This window comes from Pan troglodytes, chromosome 10, assembly GCF_028858775.2.
Source record: "Pan troglodytes isolate AG18354 chromosome 10, NHGRI_mPanTro3-v2.0_pri, whole genome shotgun sequence".
Classification (NCBI taxonomy): Eukaryota; Metazoa; Chordata; class Mammalia; order Primates; family Hominidae; genus Pan; species Pan troglodytes.
This window is the reverse complement of record NC_072408.2, coordinates 137803575-137828390: the sequence shown is the minus strand read 5'-3', so window position 1 is coordinate 137828390 and position 24816 is coordinate 137803575. Positions and strand designations below refer to the sequence as shown.

The 24816-nt window shown below is 50.7% G+C and overlaps 1 protein-coding gene and 1 long non-coding RNA gene across 6 annotated transcripts in view; one reads left to right on the top strand and one right to left on the bottom strand.

Annotated features, from left to right (window-relative positions):
- ADGRD1 (adhesion G protein-coupled receptor D1) overlaps positions 1-24816 on the bottom strand; it is a 189375-nt gene that overhangs the window by 134126 nt on the left and 30433 nt on the right. For all 5 annotated transcript variants that reach the window (XM_024348158.3, XM_024348159.3, XM_054664742.2 and 2 more), the window contains 7 exons: positions 20765-21019; positions 17029-17093; positions 15713-15868; positions 10160-10219; positions 7294-7411; positions 6267-6377; positions 3637-3712 (listed from right to left, as the gene is read on the bottom strand). In XM_024348158.3, coding sequence (XP_024203926.2) covers positions 3637-3712; positions 6267-6377; positions 7294-7411; positions 10160-10219; positions 15713-15868; positions 17029-17093; positions 20765-21019 — 841 coding nt within the window. The remainder of the gene's footprint in view (positions 1-3636; positions 3713-6266; positions 6378-7293; positions 7412-10159; positions 10220-15712; positions 15869-17028; positions 17094-20764; positions 21020-24816) is intronic.
- LOC129136702 (uncharacterized) lies at positions 14499-19795 on the top strand. The gene is made up of 3 exons (XR_008538614.2): positions 14499-15105; positions 15637-15756; positions 16970-19795. It is a non-coding gene; the product is annotated as an uncharacterized LOC129136702 (long non-coding RNA).

Genomic DNA, 24816 nt, shown 5'->3' with positions numbered 1-24816 from the left:
CATACATGCACATGCACCTGTGTGCACACACACAACACACAAATACACGCACACATGCACGTTTCCTTTCTGCTGAAGCACTAGCAGTGTGTTGCAGGCATCACAGCATACTCCATCTCTACCACGTGTCTCCTAAAAATGGAGACTGCCTCCTACATAACCATCAATGATCACACTCAGAAATTTAACGAGGACCCCACAAGATGCTCTAATGCACAGTCCAGAGTCAACTGCACACACCCCCCACCGTCACTCACGTCCTCCAGAACTCCACTTCTCTCAACCCAGGAACGTGCATTAGCTCAGGCACGAACCTCTTTAGTCTCCCCCAATCCGGAACTGCCCAACTTCTTCTCCCTTGCAGTCCAAACCACAGCAGCACACAACATCGCTTAGTTCAGGTGTGTCTGACTGCTTCCTCGTGAGGGGCGTGAGGCCATGCATCTGACAGGAGTATGCCACAGGAGGCATGGACGTCTCCCCATGACGTGACAGCAAGAGACACGGGCCCACAACGTGTCCCACGTTGATAATGTTGAGTGTGGCCACCTGGCTGCAGGCGTGCGGCAGACATCCCCATCACCAGGCACCCTCCGACCTGGTACAGCTAGGACTCTGCAGGTCGGTGAGGTCCCCCGCCCCGCAACCCTGCTCCCGCTGGTGTGCACATCCACTGATAGCTTCTGCCTGGGTCAGTTACTGCACTGAGGGCTGCAGAACCGTGACCTACTGGTTCCATCAGTGCTCCGTGTCACTCTATAGTGAATAAGGACACACGCTGAGCCGGGTCCACCTCCCCACTCATCTTTCTCGAGCACCCGTGAGTCCCTCACAGCCTGGGGAGAGGCCCTTCCCTCTGTGGGCTGTGGCTTCCATCTCTACAGGAGGAGTGGGAGCAGGTCAGTCTCAGCCCCGTCCACCTGGAGGAACCGGCCGTCCCGGTGCTGGCTGAGCCTAGCACGAGCACCCGTAAAAGCTGAACAGTCTCCATCATTGCGGGGCCAGGCAGCGAGTGAGACTCAAAGGATCCTAGGGGTACAAGCAGCCCGGCAGGAAGCAGCTAAGCCCCCACCGGGCCGTGGGTGGTCAGATATCATCCCCTCCGTCATCACAGGAGCCCTGGAATGGTCTGCCTGGGGCTGGCTGTGGAGACAAAAGTTCCTTCCGGCCCAGGCCCTACCCTTTGTGCGCTGAGCCTCACGTACTGACTTAGACCCTCACCCTCATCCCTGGAGAAGAAATGAAAGGACACTACGGCACCAAAGCATCCTTTCATCCTCACGACACACTGCGGATGTATGAGGATGACAGCGCACAATACAAACAAAGACGGAGGGAAGTCCCCTGCAGGCTGGCAGGAACCCGGCATATGTGCGCACATAAACGTGCTGCCTGCACGGCAGCTGCACTAACCTGCTTCTCATCGTGCCCAGGATTTGATAATTACCTCAAAGGCAAAATGGCGCAAATGCCCTATCAGCTTACAAAATCACAAAAGCAGGCACTTGTATGTCATGTTTAAGAATACCAAGCCCTACTTACACCATTAACTCATTCAGTCCTCCTGGCAATCCTCAGAAATCAGTGCTATTATTACTCCTGTTTTAAGAGAAGAACACAGGCCTCCAGGCTCAAGTCACTTGCCCAGGGTCACACAGATAAGGAGGGCACCTGTGAACCAAACTCTTTGTCCCCTCCACTTCCGTCCACCTCTTCTGCTACAGGTACAAGGTACACAGGTACAATGTAACAAGTACAGAGACTTTACTGGATGAGCTGTTTGCATGATTTTTTTCCAGGTGAATTTTGATGACAAGGCATCTTTGCACTAAGTGCTGAAGAGAACTTCACCTGAGCTGAAGATCCAACTTCACTGCAAATGAAAAACATGTTCCATCGCTGCACGGCAATTCTGCTTTGGCTTCAGCACGTAAATGTGCTGCTCATGGAACTTGTTATGGGGCTGGTGTCAATGCTGACGAACCAGGGATGACTTGCCTGTCCAATTTCCAGGCCCTCGGTTTGCAGGGGGACGTCAGAGTTAGCTGCATTGTTCTGGGACACAGTGGCCTGAATCCTGGGGCTCCAGTGTCCTGTCTGCAGACACCTGGGTCCGTGAGGACAGCAGAGGGAGAGTGAAGGCTGAGGCCCTGGGGACAGGCGAGACAGACTGTCTTCCATCTGCAAGGCTGTGGGCTCCCCAGAGCAGGCCCCGCCAGCCTCTCCTCTGCCCATCCCTGCCAGCGCTGATCTAATGGAGGGTCTGGCAAAGATCTGCAAACTGCAGCTCTTGGGCTGGCCGCCTGGTTTTGTAAATAAAGCTGTATTGGAAGGCAGCCACTCCCCCGTTTCCCCACGTAGTGTCTCTGGCTGCCTTCACCCTGCGAGGGCAGAGTTCTGGAAAGCCAAGGCGATTTACAAGCTGGCCCTTCATGAAAGAGCTGGCTGACACCTGGCTGGAGTCAGATTCTGGTGGTCACAGTGAATTGCCCCTGAAATGTGTGCACCCTGCGTCTGGAAGCAATCCTCCCGCCTTTGTGAAGTTGTGGGCCGTGGCACGGATGCCGCTTTCCCACGCAGGTTCTCACTGTGGCCGCACAAGACACAGCGACACCTCACAAATGCACGTCTCATACATTTCACAGCAAGGCCAGTTTCGTGGTGGAAACTTCAGCAGGAGGGGCCAAGGAAGGGTCAACTTTTCATTCACTGTCTTGGAAAGATCTCCCCAAATAACTGAGATGGCATCTTTTTGAGGAAAATAGATTGCATTTTTCTTTGACCATTTTCCTGAAGAATTTTGGAAATCACACATAAAGAGTGGCGGGCCCCCCACTTTTTTTCATTAGGAGGAAATTGGTAAGCATGCAGGCTTTCCCCAAGAAATCTGACGCAGAAGACGGTGTTTCCTCCAGATCACAAAATTTAGGACTACATTCCTCAGGAAAGAGGCACCCCCTCCCCTCCCTCCTCATTTCCCTCGTCCTCCCCACCCTCGCCGCCCCCCTCACGGTCCCCACCCTCCTTGCTCTCCTTCTGGGTTCTCAGGACCCAAACCCACATGAGGCGATGCTGCAGAAGCCAGCTCTGCTCCTATGGAGGGGCCTGTCTGGAGGACAGCAGAGGCAGGGGGCAGACAGAGCAGGTCTAGACGGCATCCTCGGGGTCCCCGGGTCCAGCCATGACTGAGGCCCACCTGCTCCTCCCTTTTCAGTCCCCTGAGCCCTCAGTTTCCTGGCCTTCCACTTAAGCTGATGTGAAATGGCTTTGCCCATCTGTGTGTTTGCCCATGACTGACACAGACAGGTCTGTGGTCTTCCATTACACAGCAGTGGAAACTGAGGCTCAGAGAGGTTAAGTCCCTTGCCCAAGGTCACACAGTTCTGTCCAGGCGGGTGGGTAGGGTCTTCTGGCCCGTGCTCCTGACCTCCACTCCACCAGCCTGGCCCCGGCCTTGCAGTTCCCAAGTGGCCTTCAAAACGCCGCACATTTCCTTGCCCGAGCGGTGAAGCGCCCGGTACTCGTGTCCAGAGTTCTCAAACAGTGTTGTGCGTGTGGGGCAGGCATCCCTGTGGCCAGCCACCCAGCAAACCCACGCACACCCACGCCCCTGAGCTGAGCACCCCCGAGACTCACTTGGTGTGGGCGGGCCAGATGTTGTTCAGGTAGTAGTGCATGCTGTGGTACAGCAGACCCACGACGGTGCTCCAGGCTGCAGAGAGAGCAGAGGGGCAGGCGCTGTCAGCGCTCCAGGCCACAGGCAGGAAAAACACAAAGCCCCATGCCCCGCCATGCATGGTGCTGCCCCTCACTCCCAAGAACCCTCTGGGGAGAAGGAAGTGAAGGACACTCGGGCAGAATTTGCAAGGACAAAGACTCTGCGGCAACTCAGCAGCGTGACGGTGGATCCCTGCTCCATCCCCTGAGCCAGCTCCAGACATGTGGAGGCTGAAACCCCCCAGGGAGGGCCAGGCTCACCCAGGGCATCACACGGTCTCAGAGCCCCTGCAGGGAGAGCCACGCTCACCCAGGGATCCCACGGTCTCAGAGCCCCTGCAGGGAGAGCCAGGCTCACCCAGGGCATCCCACGGTCTCAGAGCCCCTGCAGGGAGAGCCACGCTCACCCAGGGATCCCACGGTCTCAGAGTCCCTGCAGGGAGAGCCAGGCTCACCCAGGGCATCCCACGGTCTCAGAGCCCCTGCAGGGAGAGCCACGCTCACCCAGGGATCCCACGGTCTCAGAGCCCCTGCAGGGAGAGCCAGGCTCACCCAGGGCATCCCACGGTCTCAGAGCACCTGCAGGGAGAGCCAGGCTCACCCAGGGCATCCCACAGTCTCAGAGCCCCTGCAGGGAGAGCCACGCTCACCCAGGGATCCCACGGTCTCAGAGCCCCTGCAGGGAGAGCCAGGCTCACCCAAGGCATCCCACGGTCTCAGAGCCCCTGCAGGGAGAGCCACGCTCACCCAGGGATCCCACGGTCTCAGAGCCCCTGCAGGGAGAGCCAGGCTCACCCAGGGCATCCCACGGTCTCAGAGCCCCTGCAGGGAGAGCCAGGCTCACCCAGGGCATCCCACGGTCTCAGAGCCCCTGCAGGGAGGGCCAGGCTCACCCAGGGCATCCCACGGTCTCAGAGCCCCTGCAGGGAGGGCCAGGCTCACCCAGGGCATCCCACGGTCTCAGAGCCCCTTCAGGGAGAGCCAGGCTCACCCAGGGCATCACACGGTCTCAGAGCCCCTGCAGGGAGAGCCAGGCTCACCCAGGGCATCCCACGGTCTCAGAGCCCCTGCAGGGAGAGCCAGGCTCACCCAGGGCATCACACGGTCTCAGAGCCCCTGCAGGGAGAGCCACGCTCACCCAGGGATCCCACGGTCTCAGAGCCCCTGCAGGGAGGGCCAGGCTCACCCAGGGCATCCCACGGTCTCAGAGCCCCTGCAGGGAGACGGCCCCTGCAAGTCAACGGGGGGCAGTGCCAGCCTCCAGCCTTGCCCCACGAGTGCATCCCGTCTGCCCTCCGCACGCAGAGGATTTAGGGCAACACTGAGTGAGGCAGAATGCAGGTTTTCAAGGGGGCAGCAGCCACCGGGAAGTCTGTATGCCTTCGCCTGGCCACACCTCTATTATATCCAGCCATGAAGCAGGGTCACATGTGCTTTTGCTATTTCACTCCATGGCTCGGCCACGGCTCTGCCAGGATTGGAAATCAGGGCACTCCCAGCAGATCATGCGGCCAGGAGATGCTGGTGGATGTCGGCACCATCCCTGGGCCCTCCCTGCTGATGCTGGAGGAAGGTGGCATCGTCCCTGGGCCCTTCCCTTGGCTTCTGGGGTAGGGACATCCCTGCCTCTGCCCTAGGAGCAGGGCACACCTGACATCATGCTAGTTGAGGACGGGGCAGAGAACCAGTCGGGGCACCTTTCCCACAGACAATCAAGATGGTGGTGGGTGCAGAGACAGGCTCCCCACTGCAGAGGGAGATGTCTGATGAGGGCTGTCCTGGTCCCCATCCCTAAGGCAGAACCCTGGGAAGGGGGCGTGGCCTCTGGCCAGGGTGGCAGGGGCAAAAATCTGAGGCTCTCCCCTGCTTGCCCGAGGTCCCCAGGGAGGGCAGGAGAGGAAGGAGATGTCTGCAGAGTCATATTCGCTTTTCCAGGAACCAGAGAGGGTGACGGTCATTGTAGCAAAAAATAGCCAGGGCCATCTGGGCTCCCAACAGGGCTCCCTGGTCAGAGGCAGGGGGTCCCCTGAGCCTCTCGTTTTTTATTATGTGACTCGACTCGGGCCTGCACAGGAGTGGAACCCCAGGTTCCTGAACGGATGAACCCCTCACCTGGCCCACAGCTACCTGAGCAGGAAGGGGAGGTGGCCCCATCTTTTTATCTTGGGCTGACCAGGTGTGTGCCGATTTAGGAGGATGTAGGTAGGATGACTTCCCAGTGGGCCCGATTCCCCAGGCGAGCAGGTTGAGATGCTCCCAGACCCCACCCCAAATTCCAGTTCAGTGGCCTGGAGTGGGCACAGCATTGGCATCACTAAGGAACCTCTCAAGTGTGTCCATGAGGGTGGCCTGAGGACACGCTTTGAGAACGGCTGCCCAGAGTCCCTCTCCTGCAGGACAGGACAGGCAATCAGCCGGGGGAGCACCGCAGGCGGCCCGGGGAAGCGCCGCAGCTCCCTGGCGCGGTGGGCACACAGCAAAGCTTGGGGACTCTTCAGAAAGACTTGAGGGAGCCGCCCCGGAAGGGAGTCCGGCGCAGCCACACTCACCGTGCCTGTGGAAGGCCTCGTGGGGGATCTGGATGAAGCTCTGCCCGTGGGCCGGGAAGCGGTAATGGGAGGAATTCACGGTCTTGGGCAGGATTTTAGCCACGGAAAACTCTGCGGTGGAAGGAGCGAGAGAGCGGAAGTCCCGTCAGAGAGCTCCCAGGCTGCAGGAAATCAGACTGCAAAACCCCGTCTGCTTTTCTTTTTGGACAGGACAAGCTCCCCACGGGAAGTATAATTACCTTTAGAAAGCATGGCCTCAAAAAAAAAAAAAAAAAAAAAAAAAAAAAGGATAAAGCAATGAGGAGCCCAGGCAGTGACTGCCACGGGGAGGCTCAGCATTCCGGCCCACGGGCGCGCGGCTCCTCACCTGGGGCGCCCTCCGCCCCAGCACAGCCCCCAGCTCTCAAGGCCGGTGCAAGGATGGGTGTGCTCAGCGATGCGGTGACATCGGCTCCTCCCCAAGCGCAGCCGGCGAGGGCAACACGGCCCGGAGGGAGAGGTCTGGGCCAACAAACTGCGACTAAACTAACCCCTGTGGCTTCAGCCCATTTTCCCCAGCTCGGCTCTTGCAGCGAAGTATCAGCACAATAATGCACTCCTGGTAAAGACTTTTAAAATCGAAAGGTCATCACCTCTGCCTCTACAATTAGACAACTGTGACAATTATCCTGGAGCCCAGGTGAGAGCAAGCTGACTCCAGAAACCCGAGGGCGCCCCTTTTATCCCACAGACTCTTGCAGGCACTGCTGCTTCTGCCTCCTGCTCTGAACCGAGACCATCGCCCCAGGGCAGGAGCTTGGCTCCCAAGTCACTGGGAAAAGCTTATGGGCCCCGTCTGCATATCATGGCCGAACACACCTGCCCTGATCTGACCACGGGTTTTCCTTCCAAATGTGGTTTGCGCCAGGCAGAGCAGTCAGGGAGACAGAGCATGGCTCTCTGCTACGGGTGTAAAAAGACAGGCAGTGAAACGCAGCCTCCAGCCCCCGCCCCTGCCATGTGGCTCACCCTTACAAGCGACAGCTACCTGCCATGGCAGAGGAGCCCTCCACGGTGACCTGGGGCATGCTGCCGTGCAGGTTGGAGGAGACGTGGCCCATGACGGTGTCAATAGTGTGGATTAGACTCAGTACCACGGCGCTGTCCTGCAGCAACACAAGCACCGGGAGTCATGAAAATCCACCCCACTCAGCCAGGGCACCAGGCAGGTGCACCAGGCACACAACATCAAGTTTCCCCACGTTGGCCACGAGGGAGGAAGAGTCACACAACTGCCCCTTCCCATGGATCAGGAGGGGACCACACGGAGGCCACACGCCCGACTGAGCTCACGGAGCACGGACACAGCCCAGGTGGACCCATCACCCCAGCCATCGCCGGCTCCTGCATTTCTACACTTAGACACGGGGACTGAGGGGACCCAACTCCTGGTCCTGCCTCCTCCCTGAACTCACAGAGGGACCCTCAGCACATCCCAGACCCTCCCCCTACCTCCCTGTGCTTCACGAGGAGGGGCTGATCGCCCCCAGGTCCACTCTGGGATGGGGACACCAGCAGCTCTGTCCCCTTCTCCATGAAGGGTGGCTGCTTCCGAGGTGCCGGCACCCAGAGCTATCTCCGGCTGCCTTGACTTCCCAGGAGCTTGCCTTCTACTCCAAGAGCCCTCTTTCCTTTCTGAGTTCCAGAGCAGAGGATCCTGGTAGACACTGCCCCCAAGAAAGCAGTGGGCCCTCATCCTCAGACACACATCACCAGGGGAGAGGCCTCTCTTAAGCCCTGCTGAGCTGGGCCAGTGAGCTCTGCCTTCACTGCTTCTCTTCCTGCCTTTCTGGGGAAGCACCTGCCTGCTGCCTGCTGCTAAGTCCTCAGCATTCTCCCACAAACACACACTCCAGGAGAGCCTCATGAGCTGGAAATAGAATGCTGAGGCCAATTTTAGATATTTGCTTTTAGGCCCATGGCCTGATTTCAGTCAGCCAGGCCCAGTTAAGCACATGGAAGTCTGTGTTTCTGGCATGCAGTTCTGTGGGGTAGAGACCAATTCATGCGTTCTCTTTAATGCATATTGGACCCTGCCTGAGTCTGGACAGTTTCCTGGTTATTCATATTTTTAACAGATTTGCATATTTTGCATTCAAAAGCAGTTAATTTAAAATCATGCACAAAATACGTCTGCCTGGATCTTCCATTGGCTGTCCTCTGGGTGTTCCCAGCCTGCAGCTTTGGACACAAAGTCCCCTTGAAATCATGAAAGAGGTCAAACCTTTTATAAAGGAATTGTTTTCTAGGTAAGACTGTATCCATCTTACATTCTTGAGCCTTTTTTTCTCCCTTTGCCACTGTTAAACCTAATCTCATTCCACTTGAAATTATTCAAACAAAAGTTTATCAAATGTAAACTCTAACGCAATCTTATTAATAGTGAGAGAATAAAATGCCACTTCTGCCCTCAAACTGGCAAACATTTTTAAATATTATCAGGGCTTAGGAGAATGAGCACTTTAATATCATGGTGGTGTGGCTGGGACCCTTCTGGGCCAAGGCAGTTAAGAGTCCTCCTCACCCTTCTCTGCCCCTGCCTGGCAACCTTGGAAACCACATATTGAGAAGCCAGCACCAGAAGACAGATGGAGCCAGGATCCCTGAGTATCTGGGTGGAGAAGAGGCTCCTCTGACTCACTCTGGACTTTGCATGGCAGAGAAGTAAATTTCTACTGTGCTGAGCCACTGAGATGTGGGGATCTATTTGTTACTGCAGTGCACCCTGGCCTGTCCTGACTAATACAGTGTTGCAGGTGAATACTTAGTATCATTGGAAAGTGTTATTGACATAATTAAGGAAAAACAAATTAAGTCAAATATACAGTATATCTGTTGAACACATATATAAGTGAATTGAAAACTAGACTATAAGGAAATATACAAGAATGTTAATAATCTCAGTTTTAGGATTTGAAGTGATTTTTATTTTGTTTTTTATTATCTGCATTTTCTAACTTCTCCACAACTATTTATTTGTTTTCTTTTTAAATAAGTACAATCAAGTTATTTTCAGAAATATAGGAAAAATTATTTCATTCTCCTTTCTAGCTATTTTGAGTAAAGAGAACAAGAGAAGCTTTTTTTCTGCACCTTAATCATGAAGTACATATTGTCATGTATTCTCCTTTTTCTTACTAAATCCAATGACTTTTAACATAAAAAGCTTTCTATTATCATTCAAGAATGATGGGATGGTAAAGAAAAAAAAAATACATATTACATGAAATGACCAAGATGAACCAAGTACACATTTCTCATGGGGAAAAAACCATCATTTCCTTCTTCCATGTTTAGGACAGTAACACATTACTGACACACGTGCATTTCTTTTGCCTTAGAGGACAAGGCATTCTGAATCAGTTGCATGTCTACTCAAAATGAGCTCTTATATCCCAGATGTCAGGACTGGGAGATACATCATTCTTTTTGTGGATGTGACTGGGTCATATTATGCCACTTCTAGGAAGACAAAATGGTTCCCAAGGCACATACGTTTTGAAGATCAAAATGTTCTTTTCTCTCTCTCTCTTTTTTTTTTTTTTTTTGGTTTTTTGAGACAGAGTCTCACTCTGTTGCCCAGGCTGGAGTGCAGTGGCACAACCTCGGCTCACTGCAACCTCCGCCTCCCAGGTTCAAGCAATTCTCCTGCCTCAGCCTCTGGAGTAGCTGGGACTACAGGTGCCCGCCACCACGCCTGGCTAATTTTTGTATTTTTAGTAGAGATGGGGTTTTGCCACATTGGCCAGGCTGGTCTTGACTCCTGACCTCAAGTGATCCACCCGCCTTGGCCTCCCAAAGTGCTGGGATTATAGGCATGAGCCACCGTGACCAACCATGTTCTTTTCTCTTACCTCTGACACAGCAATCCAACCAGGCAGTAGAAGGATCTCTCCCACGGCTTTTAAGAAGGTCTAAAGGTGGACAAAATGACACTGCTCAGCACCCGTCCTTAGGCAACAAACTTGAAGACCTTCAGTTTTCCCCGCATCTTCCAATGGGTCTCTATCAACCACCAGTTCAGTTTTATGCACAGCAGTCAACAAAAATAGCTGAGTCATGGACCACATGATATGTTACGAAGCCCCTTTATGGACGTTATCTTATTTGCTCCTGTGGCAGCCCTGTCGAGTCAGTGACCAGCACCGGAACGTCAGAATGAACACTGCTCAGTGACGGCAGGGGCCCTAGCACAGCGCCTGGGGGACACGGCAGGCCCTCAGTGAAAGCCCGTGGAGTGGAGAGACGTGTGGGAAAATCATGACCTGCTGGATGCGCTTTTCTTGGGGCGAGAAACCAAACTGACGTGGAAGCACTCGTGTTCACTGAAAATGACCTCTCTAGAAAGCAGAAGCTACTCAGGCCCTTGGTCAGGTCACCTTAAAACCATGTTTGGTTCGGCTCACTATTATTCTAAGGAAACAATGAAATTAATTTCTACTGTTTCCTAATCAGGAGATTTAAATGAAAACATGTAGATTTTCTACTTCGTTTTTAAAAAGCAGACTCTTGGACACCCCTTAGCCCACATTCCCATAAAACCATAATTGACCACAGCTGAGCGGCACCGGCTTAGTGGATGTGTCCCCAGCCCATTCCAGACCCCGCCATCCCCACTGCCTCATACGCTCACGTCCGTTTCACTCATCTGCATTATTCACACACACTCCTGTTTGTCTCCAACTATCAGCATCAGAATTAAACTTAGAGGCTGACTGAACTCTCACATATTTCCACCAAACCACCATCTCCAGAAGACTCACGTTCTTCCTCACACTCTGAGACACTAAATTCTTAGAGCACATCATCAAAACTCATCATGCATTCGTTTATCTTTATGAGATAAATATTTTTTGAGACCTTAGAGTGCAAGGCCTTAAGAATTAATGAAATAGGGAATAATCACCATCCTGTCTTCACTGAGCCGGAGCAGGGGCAGCAAACTTCTTAAAGTGTCACACAGGAACGAGGTCAGGCCTCATGGGTCACGCCCTGTGTCACAAACACTCAACTCTGCCATGGCAGTGCAAAAGCAGCCACAGACAATATGCAAACAAATGGGCATGCATGAATAAAACTTTATTTCCAAAAGCAAGCAACGGGCCAGATTTGGCTCGAGGGCCATAGTTTGCCGACTCTTGATCCAGAGCAGTCTATCACACAGAAACATAATACGGGCCACATCTATCATTTTAAATTTTCTAGCAGCAAGCACATTTTTAAGAAGTAGAATAAAAAAGGTGAAACTAATTTTAATAATGTATTTTTACTTAGCTCAAAAACCTAAAATATTGTCATTTCAACACAGAATCCATATGAAATTACTAATTAGATATTTCCCTTTTCTTTGCACAAAGTTTTAGAAATCCAGTGTGCATCTTACACTCACAGCACATCTCTAGTTGGACGAGCCACACGTAGCTAATCACTGCCTCACGGTACAGTACAGGAAATGACCCCTTGCCATTTTCCCGTCCAGCTGCTAGTGGACATGTGAGAAGCCAGGACACCATAGAAACTTGTAGAATGGGGCCGGGCACAGTGGCTCACACCTGTCATCCCAGCACTTTGGAAGGCTGAGACGGGTGGATCATTTGAGGTCAGGAGTTGAAGACCAGCCTGGGAAACACAGTGAGACCCCATCTCTACTAAAAATACAAAAATTAGTCAGGCGTAGTGGTGCATGCCTGTAGTCCCAGCTACTTGGGAGGCTGAGGCAGGAGAATCGCTTGAACTCAGAAGGCAGAGGTTGCAGTGAGCCAAGATCATGCCACTGCACTCCAACCTGGGTGACGGAGCGAGACTCCATCTCAAAAAAAGAAAGGAAAAGAAAAGAAAAGAAAAAAGAAAGAAACTAACTTGTATAATGGATGCCAAAAACTTTGACTTCTCATCAGGTCAGAGATCACTGGGGTTTTGGGTAAATCTGCATGACTCATCCCCAGGGTCCCCAGCCAGATACCCCAAAACAGGTCTACACCAGGGGTCCCACAGGGATGGCACACAGGCTGAGCCTGCCTCGTAGATGTCTTGTATTTGGTCTGCACATAATTTCATTTAAGATTTCAGTTCACTGCCCATTTCTTAAAATTGGGAGATGTTCCGTTTTAAAAATCCAGGTCTGGGGCTTTTCTTGCAAAATCAGAAGCAGTCACCCTAACGGTTACAGACAGGTGGCCTTGAGTCACTAGCAACTGCTGGCTGCAGAGGAGGTGGTGCATTCAGGCTGCCACTACCTCCACTCCCCACTGTTGCTCTGTCTGGCCCATGCCATCCATTTCCTTTGGCCCCTGAAGCCACATGAGTTTGCAACCTCTGACTCTCAGGTATAGCTGAGGGAGAGAAGGAAGAAAAGCAGCAAGGAAAGTAAAAGTGACCAAGCTTAAAAAGAAAGTGTTTCCTGTGTAGACCTGCATTGCCTTGTGTTGCAAACCAGACAGCCAATAAGGATACGGAGCTGCCTTGGCCTCCACCCACCTCACTGCGCATACGCCATCCCCACCCAACACCCCCAGCCCCCACACCTGGGCTCCGCAGAGGGCAGTCCTGCCTGGCCTTTTCTGGGGTGCGTGCCTGTCTGGCCTTGGCCCCAAGTTCTGCTTGTCCTACTTTGTCCCTGTCTCACTCCTGCCAGCCCCACCACCAACTCTTCCCACAGCCCTGCCAGCCTGGCCACTCCCTATCACACTCAGTTCAAGGACCTGCTGGGTGGTGTGGGCCACAATGACACGGCTAACTGCTGCCACTGCAGTGTCAGGTGCAAGACAGACCCATCTAGCCCGTGATGAAGAGATCACAGAGCCAGGCAGGCGGTGGGCCACAGTGGGTCCAGCCTGCCCTAGGGCAGGACACACACTTCTAGAAGGTTCTGAGGAGTGACCTTTAGGACCAGCACCCCACAGGCAGCCTTCCAGCTAACTGGACACGCCCCTGGCCACAAGCCCCACGAAGGCAGGGGCAATGCCCGGCACATCCATCACACATCCCCAGCACCAAGCCCAGCATCTGGCAGAGAGCGGAGGCTGCACAATGTGCTTAATTAATAAAGTCATCAGTGAACCCACTCATGAGAATGCAACTGTGGCTCATTAAGCCATCCATTTTATAATTAATCAAGCAACCCACCCACAAGTAGGTGTTTAATCAACATTCGTCTAATTAATTTATCCTCACTTGGACTCCCTCCTTCCCTAGACACCCAGAAACACAGAGGGAGCCTGCTAAGTGTCTGCTGCACATTTCTGAGGATGCTTCAGGGTACCCATGGCTAGTCAGAGGGGAGGGCGCCCGTGCCCAGAGTGGGTGTTTATTGAGCGCCGACTGTGTACCACGGCTAGAGGGGAGGGTGCCAGTGCCCAGAGTGGGCATGAAGCCCCGACTGCATACCTTAGCTACAGGCAGGGCACTAGTGCCCGGAGTGTGAGTGTTTACTAAGTGCTAACTGCATAGAAGGCACCGCCTGTCACAGTCACCCCTTGCAGCCCATCTCAATAAAAACAAGACTGTTAGTATTAATAAAGCACTTACTGCATACCAAGCCCTGTCTCGGGGCCTCACGCCCGGTCCTGTGCATACATGCATAAGGACCTTCCAGCTTGTCTATACCCGCTCTTTCCACCCAACACCCCGCGGGTCCTTCCCTTCGGAGCCCGGAAGCTCTCCCACACTGGGCAGCCTTGGCCCCACCCTAGAGCTCCTTCATGAATGGCTGAGCTAGTTGCTAATCCCACTCCCCTTGGTTAGTGATTGGCCCAGTTGTGGTCATGTGGCCCAGCTCTGGCCACTGAGATGTGAGGGGGTGTCTCAGCAAAGGGAACCATGGGAAAGATTTCCCCCTGACGAGGAGGGAGTCCCCCGACCCGTTCTTTCCCTCCTGGACGTGCTAGGGTAAGGCGAGGGTGCTGGGGGCCTGCAGCTGGGCGAGAAAAGGGCCGAGTGCCGAGAGAATTGTGGCGGTGCCTATCCAGCCCCTGCTGTGAGTGAAGACTGAGTTAGTGACTCCTAGGATTCCCACCTCTGGGCCTCTTGTTGCCTGAAGCGAGTACATGGCCTGAAGTCTAAGTCCGCTAAGCAGAGGGCCCTGTTTCTCACAGCCAGAAGCACCTGAGAGACGTGGGCGATCTCATTGTCCCCATGTCACAGTGGGCAAGCAGGTGTGCTGAGGTTAAATAACCTTCCCACGGACACAGAGCCGGGAGTGGTGGAGCTGGGGTCAAAGCCAGGTCTCTGTGACTCCAGGACCGCTGAGTCCCACAGCTCCATGTAGTTCCCTTTAAAGCCCCTCTCAGACTCCATGACCTGTCATCACTCCCTCAACCCTGAGCCTCTTGAAAGCAGGGAGTATTAGCACTTGGTCATCCTGCACTCCCAGAATCTAGTATGGTCTATGAATGAATGAACGAATGAATGAATGAATGAATGAATGAAATCTGAGAAGTCTAACTTCTCTTACGTGGACAGAAAAGCTGAGGGCAACCTCCCTCCATTCCAAGATGTCTCAAGTCCCTGAACACATGGCTCTGCGTGTGCTTCTTTGGGTGTGACTTCAGCAAGGAAATCAGTAAGAATTAAGAACCCTTGAAAAGTGCTCACCACGTACCCAGCACTGTTCTGTGCACATAGGAACCCACTTATCCCCGATGAAGTGGGTGCTGTTATTATTTCCTCCACATCTCAGGAGCCAAGTGAGGCAGGGATGTTAGGTCACTTGACCAAGGACACCGAGTAACTGCAGATCAAAGGTCAGTGCAGTCGTGGGACTCCATATACCTGCTCCTAACCCACATGCTGTGCTTTCAAGGTGAGCCAATCTCAAAACCCCTTCTGTCTTCGCATCCACCAAGATAAGCCCTAGCCCTGAAACAGAAGACAGCAAGTCCACGAGAGCCCACGATCCACCCTCTGCCTTCACCTGGAAACTATTTGGAGGAGCAGAAAGAGAAACCATCTTGATTTTAATGCCATAAATGTTGCATTCTCTAAGTGTTTAGATAGCTTTGGGGACTCCCACTGTGCACAGGCTGTGGCCCACGCCCCACGGCTGGATCTGCCAGTGAGGCCTCTCCACCTTTTACCTGTTGCCAGGAGGCAGCAGAGTTTATTTAGTTTAGGAGTTGCCAACCCACACGCCCGCGGGGGCCAGGTGGCTGCACAGGGGGGACCAGGCAGGTTGGGCATTGGGAAACCACAGCAAAGACTCAAGTGCCCATAAAGGAAGCTCCACTGAGCTGTACAGAGCTGGCCAGGAGGGCCACACCAGCTGGTCGTTCATGAGAAGCCTGAAACCCAAACGTTTCAGTAAAAGTTCCTGCTTTTTTTAAACTCGATCTAGGTCAAACAGAAACATCTATGGTCCCGGTAAGGGTGCCACCCCTGGTCCACCAGACACAGACATCAAATAGCCTTACCTTGGTGAGATTCAAGGCTGTCTGCTCCGAGAGGGACTTACTGGGTAAGCTGAGGGATACATTTTGGAGGTAACTCAGTATCACTCCGGGACTTTGGAAGGTTTTTCTCTCTTCTGTCAGGTTGGTTATGATGGGATGGTAGGCATCTGTGGGCATCTGAAAGAAATTGGCAACATGAGTTTCTACTAAGAACTAAAACCAAAATATTATACAGAAGTTTAATGTGTCCTACTCTGGGTCGAATGCTTTTTTTAATTTTTTTTTTTTTTTTTTTGAGACTGAGTCTTGCTCTGTTGCCCAGGCTGGAGTGCAGTGGCGCAATCTTGGCTCACTGCAGCCTCTGCCTCCCGGGTTCAAGCGAGTCTCTTGCCTCAGCCTCCCAAGTAGCTGAGACTACAGGCATGCACCACCATGCCTGGCTAATTTTTGTATTTTTAGTAGAGACAGGGTTTCACTGTGTTGGCCAGGCTGGTCTCGAGCTCCGGACCTCAAGTGATCCTTCTGCCTCGACCTCCCAAATTGCTGGGATTACAGGCATAAGCAACTGTGCCTGGCTGCTCTTTTTTTTATTTATAGAGATGGGGTTTCACTGTGTTTCCCAGGCTGGACTCGAGCAGTCCTCCTGTCTCAGCCTTCTGAGCAGCTGGGACTACAGGTGCAACCACCACACCCAGCTGGTCAAATGTTTTTATACCATAATAGTAATATAGCTCCTACCATGTATCTGACACTTTTGTGAATATTTTGCTTATATTAACATTTCATCCTCACAACAACCTTACAAAATAAGTCCCCATTTGATGGATGACACTAAGCGCAGAGAGGCTTACTCAAAAATAAGTGGTAGAACTTGGATTTGAACCCAAGCAGATGGGTCAGAGTCTGTGCACTCACTATTATATTAACGTTCTCAAGAAAGGACAGTTCTTTAACTACAAACACTAATTCCAGACAAGAATTTTTCTATATGAATTGAACTTTTCTCTAACATCAAACGAAAAGGGCATAGAGAGAAGCCAAGCAGGGCAGATTCCTCACTCCCCACTCACGGCGCCCACGTCCCATGAATGAGCCCGGTATTTCCTTTTGGGCACCTGAGGTTCCTGGTGGCAGGAGTTGAGAGTTTTCCCTTCAGTCACTCTTAGCACCAAGAATTAGTACTGCAGTTGGCTTCCCCTCCATTTGTTATTTCTTCCCATACAATGTACTGCTGATAACAGAGAGCCCAGACACCTAATGGAATTTTCTCTCTCCCAGCAAACAGCCCAAGCCGAAGAACATCAGCAAGGGGGGCCAAGGAAGATGCGTCTGCTCACCATGGGGCTTGCTGTAGATGTCATGAAGAGGCTTGGCAGCGTTGAAGACAATAAAGCATGCTTTCCTGGAAGAAACAATGCTGGATTAAGGACTAAAACATGGTCACTTTTTTCACCACAAGGAAGACCTGTCCTTATTAAAAATGTACTGGCTTCAGACACATGGAAGAGAGTCTGAGGATGTTTTGAGTAGGAATGTTGCTGGAGATAAATTATGGGCTAAGAAATCAGCTGACTGAGTCGACCGTATAGATTTTCCCAGGTCACATTACTTTTCCATTTGTATTCTCAATCGCTTTTGAACACCCTTCATGCAAGTCAGCATACCAAAAGATGATTTTATACAAGGATTACCGATTTCAAATAAATAAAGAACCAAAAGAAATAGATTTCAATTGCATCCAGACTGGTTGGAGATAAAATGAGGAGTGCTACAACTCGCTGGGCCAGCACAGACAGGAGCCCTGGGAGCGCTCTCCTCTGAGATCGATGAAGTGAGAATAGGCCCCAGTAAAGCAGTGGAGAAAACTGTCTTCCTGAGCCCCCTCTAGCCCAAGGATTCCAGCTATTCTTTGCACTCAGCCCCCATGGGGTTAATGATGAATTATTACAAACAATGAAGACGTTTAAGGCTGAAGACTAAGCCATGATTTGCTGTTCTCTGCCTGTTCACCCCCAACTATTTCTAATCCCACTATTTCCTGATGAGAACACACACTTAACCAGATATTCTACTTCATTTTTGGAAAATCTCTTGAAGTTGCTTTGGATGAGCTGAGGAAATGACATCATCACCCCTTGCTGGCTGCAGGAGTGACTGAGCCCTTGGGTTTGGGTGGGGTTGGGCTGCTGGTGAACGCAGAAGGTGTGGCACTGCCGAGAGAACTGGACCCCAGAACCGCTCTGTTCTCCAAGTCAGAGTGACATTCACTCCTCAGGTGCCAATGAGTTACAGAGGAGTCATGTCAAACTCACATTTAACTCGTGTGTGTCCACAAAGCAGAGTGAGGGATAGTGAAAATCGGTCCAGCGATCCTGCCAACGCTTGCAAGCGATGACCACGGAGACTGGAGTGAAAATGAGAATCTGCCAGGTCCTCAGTCGGTCCCAGTTCCCACGTGTTGAGTGTGTTTCCAGTGCCCAAAGGTACACGCTTTCCGATTACACATATCTGAACATAACCTTCTTTCTCCTCTACAGAAAGAGCTGCTGTCCATTCCAGTGGTAGGGGAGAGGGGACACCTGGCCAGGGTGACAGACGGTCAGCACTGTGCCTTTGTATCAGGAAAGGCCACCACACCTGGACGGACCGGTCAGCAAATGGTGCCAGCTCTGGCTCATGAGATTAGAGAAGGTGTCACCTCTGCCCAGGTCACTCAGAAAAAAGCCCCCTCTGGGCACCTACAGCCCCAGCACAGCTTCAAATGCAGACAGGTCTTCATGTAAAGAAAGACTTCTACCTACTTGTGTGGCCATGTCCCCACCGAGGCCCGGCCTGGCTGGGAGCAGGCTGGATTTCAGTTCCAGTTGTCACTCTGCATGGCTGCCCTGAACTCGGCTGTGTCAGACTCACTGAGCAGTGGTACACGGGGCCCCACACAGGCCTTCCAGGGACTTCAAGAGCCATTCTCCTATACATGCTTTACGTCATATGCCTTGTCTTCAGACCAGGTCACCAGGTGCAATGGGATTCTGGTCGATCCAGTTCTGGTTCAGTTCTGGTTCTGGCGATGAGGGTTTGCTCTCACAAGAACAAGAACCAGAAACAAGGGCACCTCTTTCCAGTGTTACTAAAACAAGTAAACTGTCAGGAGGGCAGGCTTTGTTTGAAGCTTTTCATAACATAAATACAAGTGATATCTTGGTTTCAAACTGACAACTCTAAACCCTAGGCAATAAAATGCAGTAGATTGGTACATTTTTTTCTTCTGAAGGATGCTATCATTTGCCCTCTGTCAGTGCTAGGAGAGGGAGTGCATTCCGTTTTCCTGGATGGAAGCTGGAAGATGTAAATGTCGAAGGCTGTAGTGGACACAGGCTGTTTTGCCTGCACAGCATCTGTTCCTTCTGAGACCAGCATCCCTGATTGTCCCCTGGGAGTCCCCTCTCCTCCACATGTTCTGGACAAGGCTGACCTCACTGTCATTTCAGGGGGGCTGGGGATGGGGGACTATGACCCAGACCTAAGCCAGTCAGCATATTCTGCACTCCCAGACACAGAAAATGACTCATGGAAGGTGCATGGATAAATGTGAGCCAATGTGAGTCCTGCCCAGCCCCAGCATGGGAAGTCATAAGAGAAAGAAGCTCCCTCTTTTCCACAGAGGCTGCTGAGGGCAGAGGATGCAACACTAGAAGCATGACAGCCACCTTGGCACCAGGAGGAGGCTAACAAAAGAGGGCAGGGTCAAACGCAGAGATTCCCACTGACATCATGTGAGCACCTGGACCAAACCAGTTCTGAAGCAGTTTCCCCTAGAGCTTCCATTGCAAGAGATGAAAAAGAAACACATGGCTTTCTTGGCTAAAGTTATCTTGAATTGGGTTTTCTGTCATACAATCAGTAGGGTCCTAACAACTGAGGGACTCAACGTCAGAAGGGGAACGAGGGCAGGCAGCGTCTGGAACTCAGGCCTTTCTCTCCTGGTCCTGACATCCGCTGTGCTGGGTCCCAGTGAAGCAGCAGCCACATGTTTGTGAGTGCCTACATGGGGTCTGTCATTTTTTAGCAGATTATTTTATGTGGAAATAAAGAAACCCATTGGGGAAAAAATGGTGCATTCACTTGTGGGCAGCATGAAAATGGAATTGTAGGGGAAAGATGAATATTAATTTTAAAAACAGCTAAGAACCACTGGATTCTTGCCATATGCCAGGCATTGTGCTAATGGCCTTTATTATCAACACCACCCCCAGAAAGGGAGTAGTAGTATTTTTATCCATTTAACAGAGCAAAAAAAAATCTGAGAGATTAAGACAAAAAGGTTATACGTTACACATTTCCATTTATGTGGAATCTCCAAAATAGGTAAAGACAGAAAGTAGATTCGTGGTTGCCAGAGTCTGGGGGAGGGGAAGACGGGGAGTGACTGTGCTCACTGGGTGCGGGGTTTCCTTTTGGGGGGATGAAAATGTTTCCAAGCCAGGTAGAGGTGGCAGCTGCATAACGCCGTGAATGTGCCAAGTGCTACTGATTTGTTCATTTTTAAATGGTTATGTTTATGTTATATGAATTTGACCTCAGTTTTTAAAAATGACTTCCCAAAGTCTCACGGCTCATTATGGCACAATGAATATTTGAACCCCAGTCCACCTACCCACAGGCCCCTGCCCCGAACAACTGCCCTGTGCTGAATAGGAAGAGGTATCTTCGGGGCTTTCCAAGGGCCCATCCCCTGGGAGGCACACGGCTAACATTTGTTGATCAAAAACACTAATGGATCTGGAATATTTGCTCTCCAAAGCCTTCTATAATCCTCCATCACATATACCTTGAAACCCCCGTGATGATCAAGAGAACAATATTCATCTCAAAGCATCTCTAGTAAATTGTTAACTCCTCTATCTCAGGGAACAGGTGTTCTAACACACAACTGTGTTTATAAGGTTCATTAGGACACATCTCACGCCTGCAGTGCTGATAGCTGCAACGGGAGAGTGGGAAGAAAGGAGGCTGATACCAGGGTGACCCTGGGAACAGACAGCGGATCTGCCCCAGCCCTTCACACTCACTGACCAATGGCAGCAGTGAAATACATGGCGATCTCATCCGGAGTCAGGGCCCGCTCCCAGATGATGAACTCATCGAAAGCACCGTTCTCATAACACTTGGCCTGGTCCTGCTCAGACCCTATCACGAGGTTGACGTTGGACTCTCCATAGTCACGAGACACTTTTCCACTCGGGTCAGAGGTGCTCAGGGTCCCGTTGACGTAGACTTTCAGGCCCTCCTTGGATTTCCATGTAAATAGGACATGAGTCCAATAGGGGCCTGGAAAAGAGTGAAGATCGCCATTCTGAGTGCTGTGGGAATGAGCTCCCCATGCACAGGTTTTTCCTGTTCGTAGGCACATCCTTCTTTCTTAAGATGATCAATCACTGTTAACTGTGGTGCGTCCTAATACAAGGTATAACACAGACCCGACTTTCCCCAGTCCTTTGGAGCACAGGAAAGATGTTATCTTTTTATCCTCATGCCCTAAATTCCAGAAGCAGTTCAAGGAGACTCCTTGTTATTTTAACATAGTAGTTACAAATTCAAATGCCCACAAGCAAGTGTGATTAAAATATTTGAAAAATGGCAGGGCACAAGTGCCAACCAATCAGACCATAAGCTCAGTTAAGAAAAAAATGGTCAGGAGCGAGGCAAGGATGTCCCCTTTTACCACTCCTTTTTAACATTGTACTGAAAGTCCTAACTAATGCAATAAGGCAAAAAAGGAAAAAAAAAAAAAAAAGGAAATAAGAATATACATATTGGGAAGGATGCAATAAAACTATATTTATTCACAGATGACATGATTGTCTATGTAGAAAATCCAAAAGAATCAACAACAAAGCTGAAACTAATGAGTGAGCATAGCAAGATTACAGGCTACAAGGTTAATACACAAGTCAATTGCTCTCCATCTGCCAGCAACGAACAAGTAGAATTTACAATTAAAAAACACATTACCATTGTCATTGGTGCCAAAAAAGGAAAAAGAAATACATATATTATAACAATACATTTATAAGCTATATATGAAGAAAACTATATAACTGATGAAAGAAATTAAACAAGAACTAAATAAATGGAGAGATATTCCATATTCATGGACAGAAAGACTCAATGTTGTGAAGATGTCAGTTCTTCCCAAATTGATCTATATCTTCAACACAATCCCAATAAAAATCTCATCAAGTTATTTTGTGGATATTGATAAACTATGGAGAAGGAAGAGAGCCAGAATAGCCAATACAATATTGAAGGAGAAAAACAACATTGGAGGAACAACACTACCCAATTTCCAGACTTACTATAAAAAGTTACAGTAGTCAAGACAGTGTGGCATTGGAAAAAAACAGATGAATAGATCTGTGGGACAGAATAAACAGCCGAGAGATAGACCAATAAAAATAAAGTCAACCAATCTTTGACAAAAGAGAAAAGGCAGTACAATGAACAAACAGAGTCTTTGCAACAAATGGTGCTGCAACAACTGAATATCCACGTTCCAAAAAATAAAAAAGAATCTTGGCCAGACGCAGTGGCTCACACCTGTAACCTCAGCACTTTGGGAGGCCGAGGCAGGTGGATCACCTGAAGTCAGGAGTTCGAGACCAGCCTAGCCAACATGGCAAAACCCCATCTCCACAAAAATACAAAAAATTAGCTGGGCATGGTGGCAGGTGTCTGTAATCCCAGCTACTCAGGAGGCTGAGGCAGGAAGAATTGCTTGAACCCGGGAGGCGGAGGTTGCAGTGAGCCGAGATCGCCCCATTGCACTCCAGCCTGGACAACAAGAGCCAAACACCATCTCAAAAAAAAAAAAAAAATCTTAAACCTGTCATAAAAATTAATTCAAAATGGACTATAGGTCTAATATAAAATGCAAAACTATAAAACCCTTAGAAGATAATATAGGAAAAACATCTAGATGACCTTGGGTTTAGTGATGGCTTATTAGATCCAACACCAAAGGCACAATCCATGAAAGAAATAATTGACAAGCTGGACTTCCTTACAACTAGAAATGTCTGCTCTGTGAAAGACACTGTCAAGAGAATGAGAAGACAAGTCACAGATGGGGAGAAAATATTTGCAAAAGACATGATAAAGGACTATTATCCAAAATATACCCAAAAACTCTTAAAATTCAACAGTAAGAAAACAACCCGCATTTTGGGAGGCTGAGATGGGAGGATCGCTTGAAGCCAGGAGTTTGAGACCAGCCTGGGCAACCAAGTAAGACCTCACCTGTACCAAAAAAAAAAAAAAACTAGTGAGACATGGTGGCACATGCCGGTAATCCCAGCTACTTGGGCAACTGAGGTAGGAGGATCACCTGAGCCCTAGAGTTAAACGCTGCAGTAAGCTATGATTGCACCACTGTACTCCAGCCTGGATGACAGATCCTGTCAGAAAGAAAAAGAAAGAAAGAGAGAAAGAGAGAAGAGAGGAGACAGAGAGTGAGAGAGAGAGAGAAGAGAAGAAAGAAGGAAGGAAAGAAGGAAAGGAAGGGAGCAAGGGAGGATGGAAGGCAAGAAGGAAGAAAAGAAGGAAGGAAGGAAGGAAGGGAGGAAGGAAGGGACGGAGAAAGGGAGGAAAGGAAGGGAGAAAGGGAAGGGGAAGGAAGGAGGAAGGAAGGGAGGGAGGGAAAGAAGGAAAAGAGGGAGGAAGGAAGGAAGGAAAGAAGGAAGGAAGGAGGAAGGAAGGGAGCGAGGGAAAGAAGGAAAAGAGGGAGGAAGGAAGGAAGGAAAGAAGGAAGGAAGGAAGGGAGGGAGGGGGGGAAGGAAGGAGGAAGGAGGAAGGGAGGGAGGGGGGAAGGAAGGAGGAAGGAAGGAAGGGAGGGGGGGAAGGAAGGAGGAAGGAGGAAGGGAGGGAGGGGGGAAGGAAGGAAGGAGGAAGGAAGGGAGGGAGGGGGGAAGGAAGGAGGAAGGAAGGAAGGGGGGGAAGGAAGGAAGGAGGAAGGAAGGGAGGGAGGGGGGAAGGAAGGAAGGAGGAAGGAAGGGAGGGAGGGGGGAAGGAAGGGAGGGAGGGAAAGAAGGAAAAGAGGGAGGAAGGAAGGAAGGAAAGAAGGAAGGAAGGAAGGAGGAAGGAAGGGAGGGAGGGGGGGAAGGAAGGAGGAAGGGAGGGAGGGGGGAAGGAAGGAGGAAGGAAGGGAGGGGGGGGAAGGAAGGAGGAAGGAAGGAAGGGAGGGAGGGGGGAAGGAAGGAGGAAGGAAGGGAGGGAGGGGGGAAGGAAGGAGGAAGGAAGGAAGGGAGGGAGGGGGGAAGGAAGGAGGAAGGAAGGGAGGGAGGGAGGGAGGGAGGGAAGGAAAAGAGGGAGGAAGGGAAGAGGAAAGGGAGGAAGGAAAAAAGAAAGAAAAACAATCCAATTTTTAAAATGGGCGAAAGATCAACCTCACCAATGCACCAACGCATAGAGTGTACAACACCGAGAACAAATGCTAATGTGAACTATGGACTTTGGGTGACAATGATGTGTCACTGTAGGTTCATCACATGTAACAAATGGATCATTCCGGTGGGGGAATGTCCATAGTGGGGGAAGCTGTGCCTGTGTAGAGGCGGAGGGTAATGGGAATTCTCTGAACTTTGTACTCAATTTTTCTGTGAATCTAAAACTGTTCTAAAAAATAAAATCTATTAAAATCTAACAGCAATACAGGCACTCCATGGCGCCCACCAACCCAGTCTGCAGAGGCCAAGGAGCGGGTAAGCACAGTAATGAGCTTTCCCTGAGGACGTGGCTTCTGTGCTGACTGCAGTGCGTGGAAGGGCGGCTGCCCCATCACGAGGTGGCCCCTACTCACCTCCTCCATCAGTAACATGAGAGATGAAGAGCCTGCCTTGCCAGTCTTTTTATTTCCAAAAGAAATTGGAAAATCTTAATTTTAAAATAAAATCATAACTAATGATCGTAAATCATTCCAAATATTTTTCTTACGAACTTGGCCTAGGCAATCACAATATAGGACCATAAAACCCATCTGAGGACCCAACTCAGCCCACAGGCCATTGGCATCAGCCTGTGCTCTAAGCAAGGGTGTATAATGTTAACCAACATGGGAGTGAGTTGGTAGA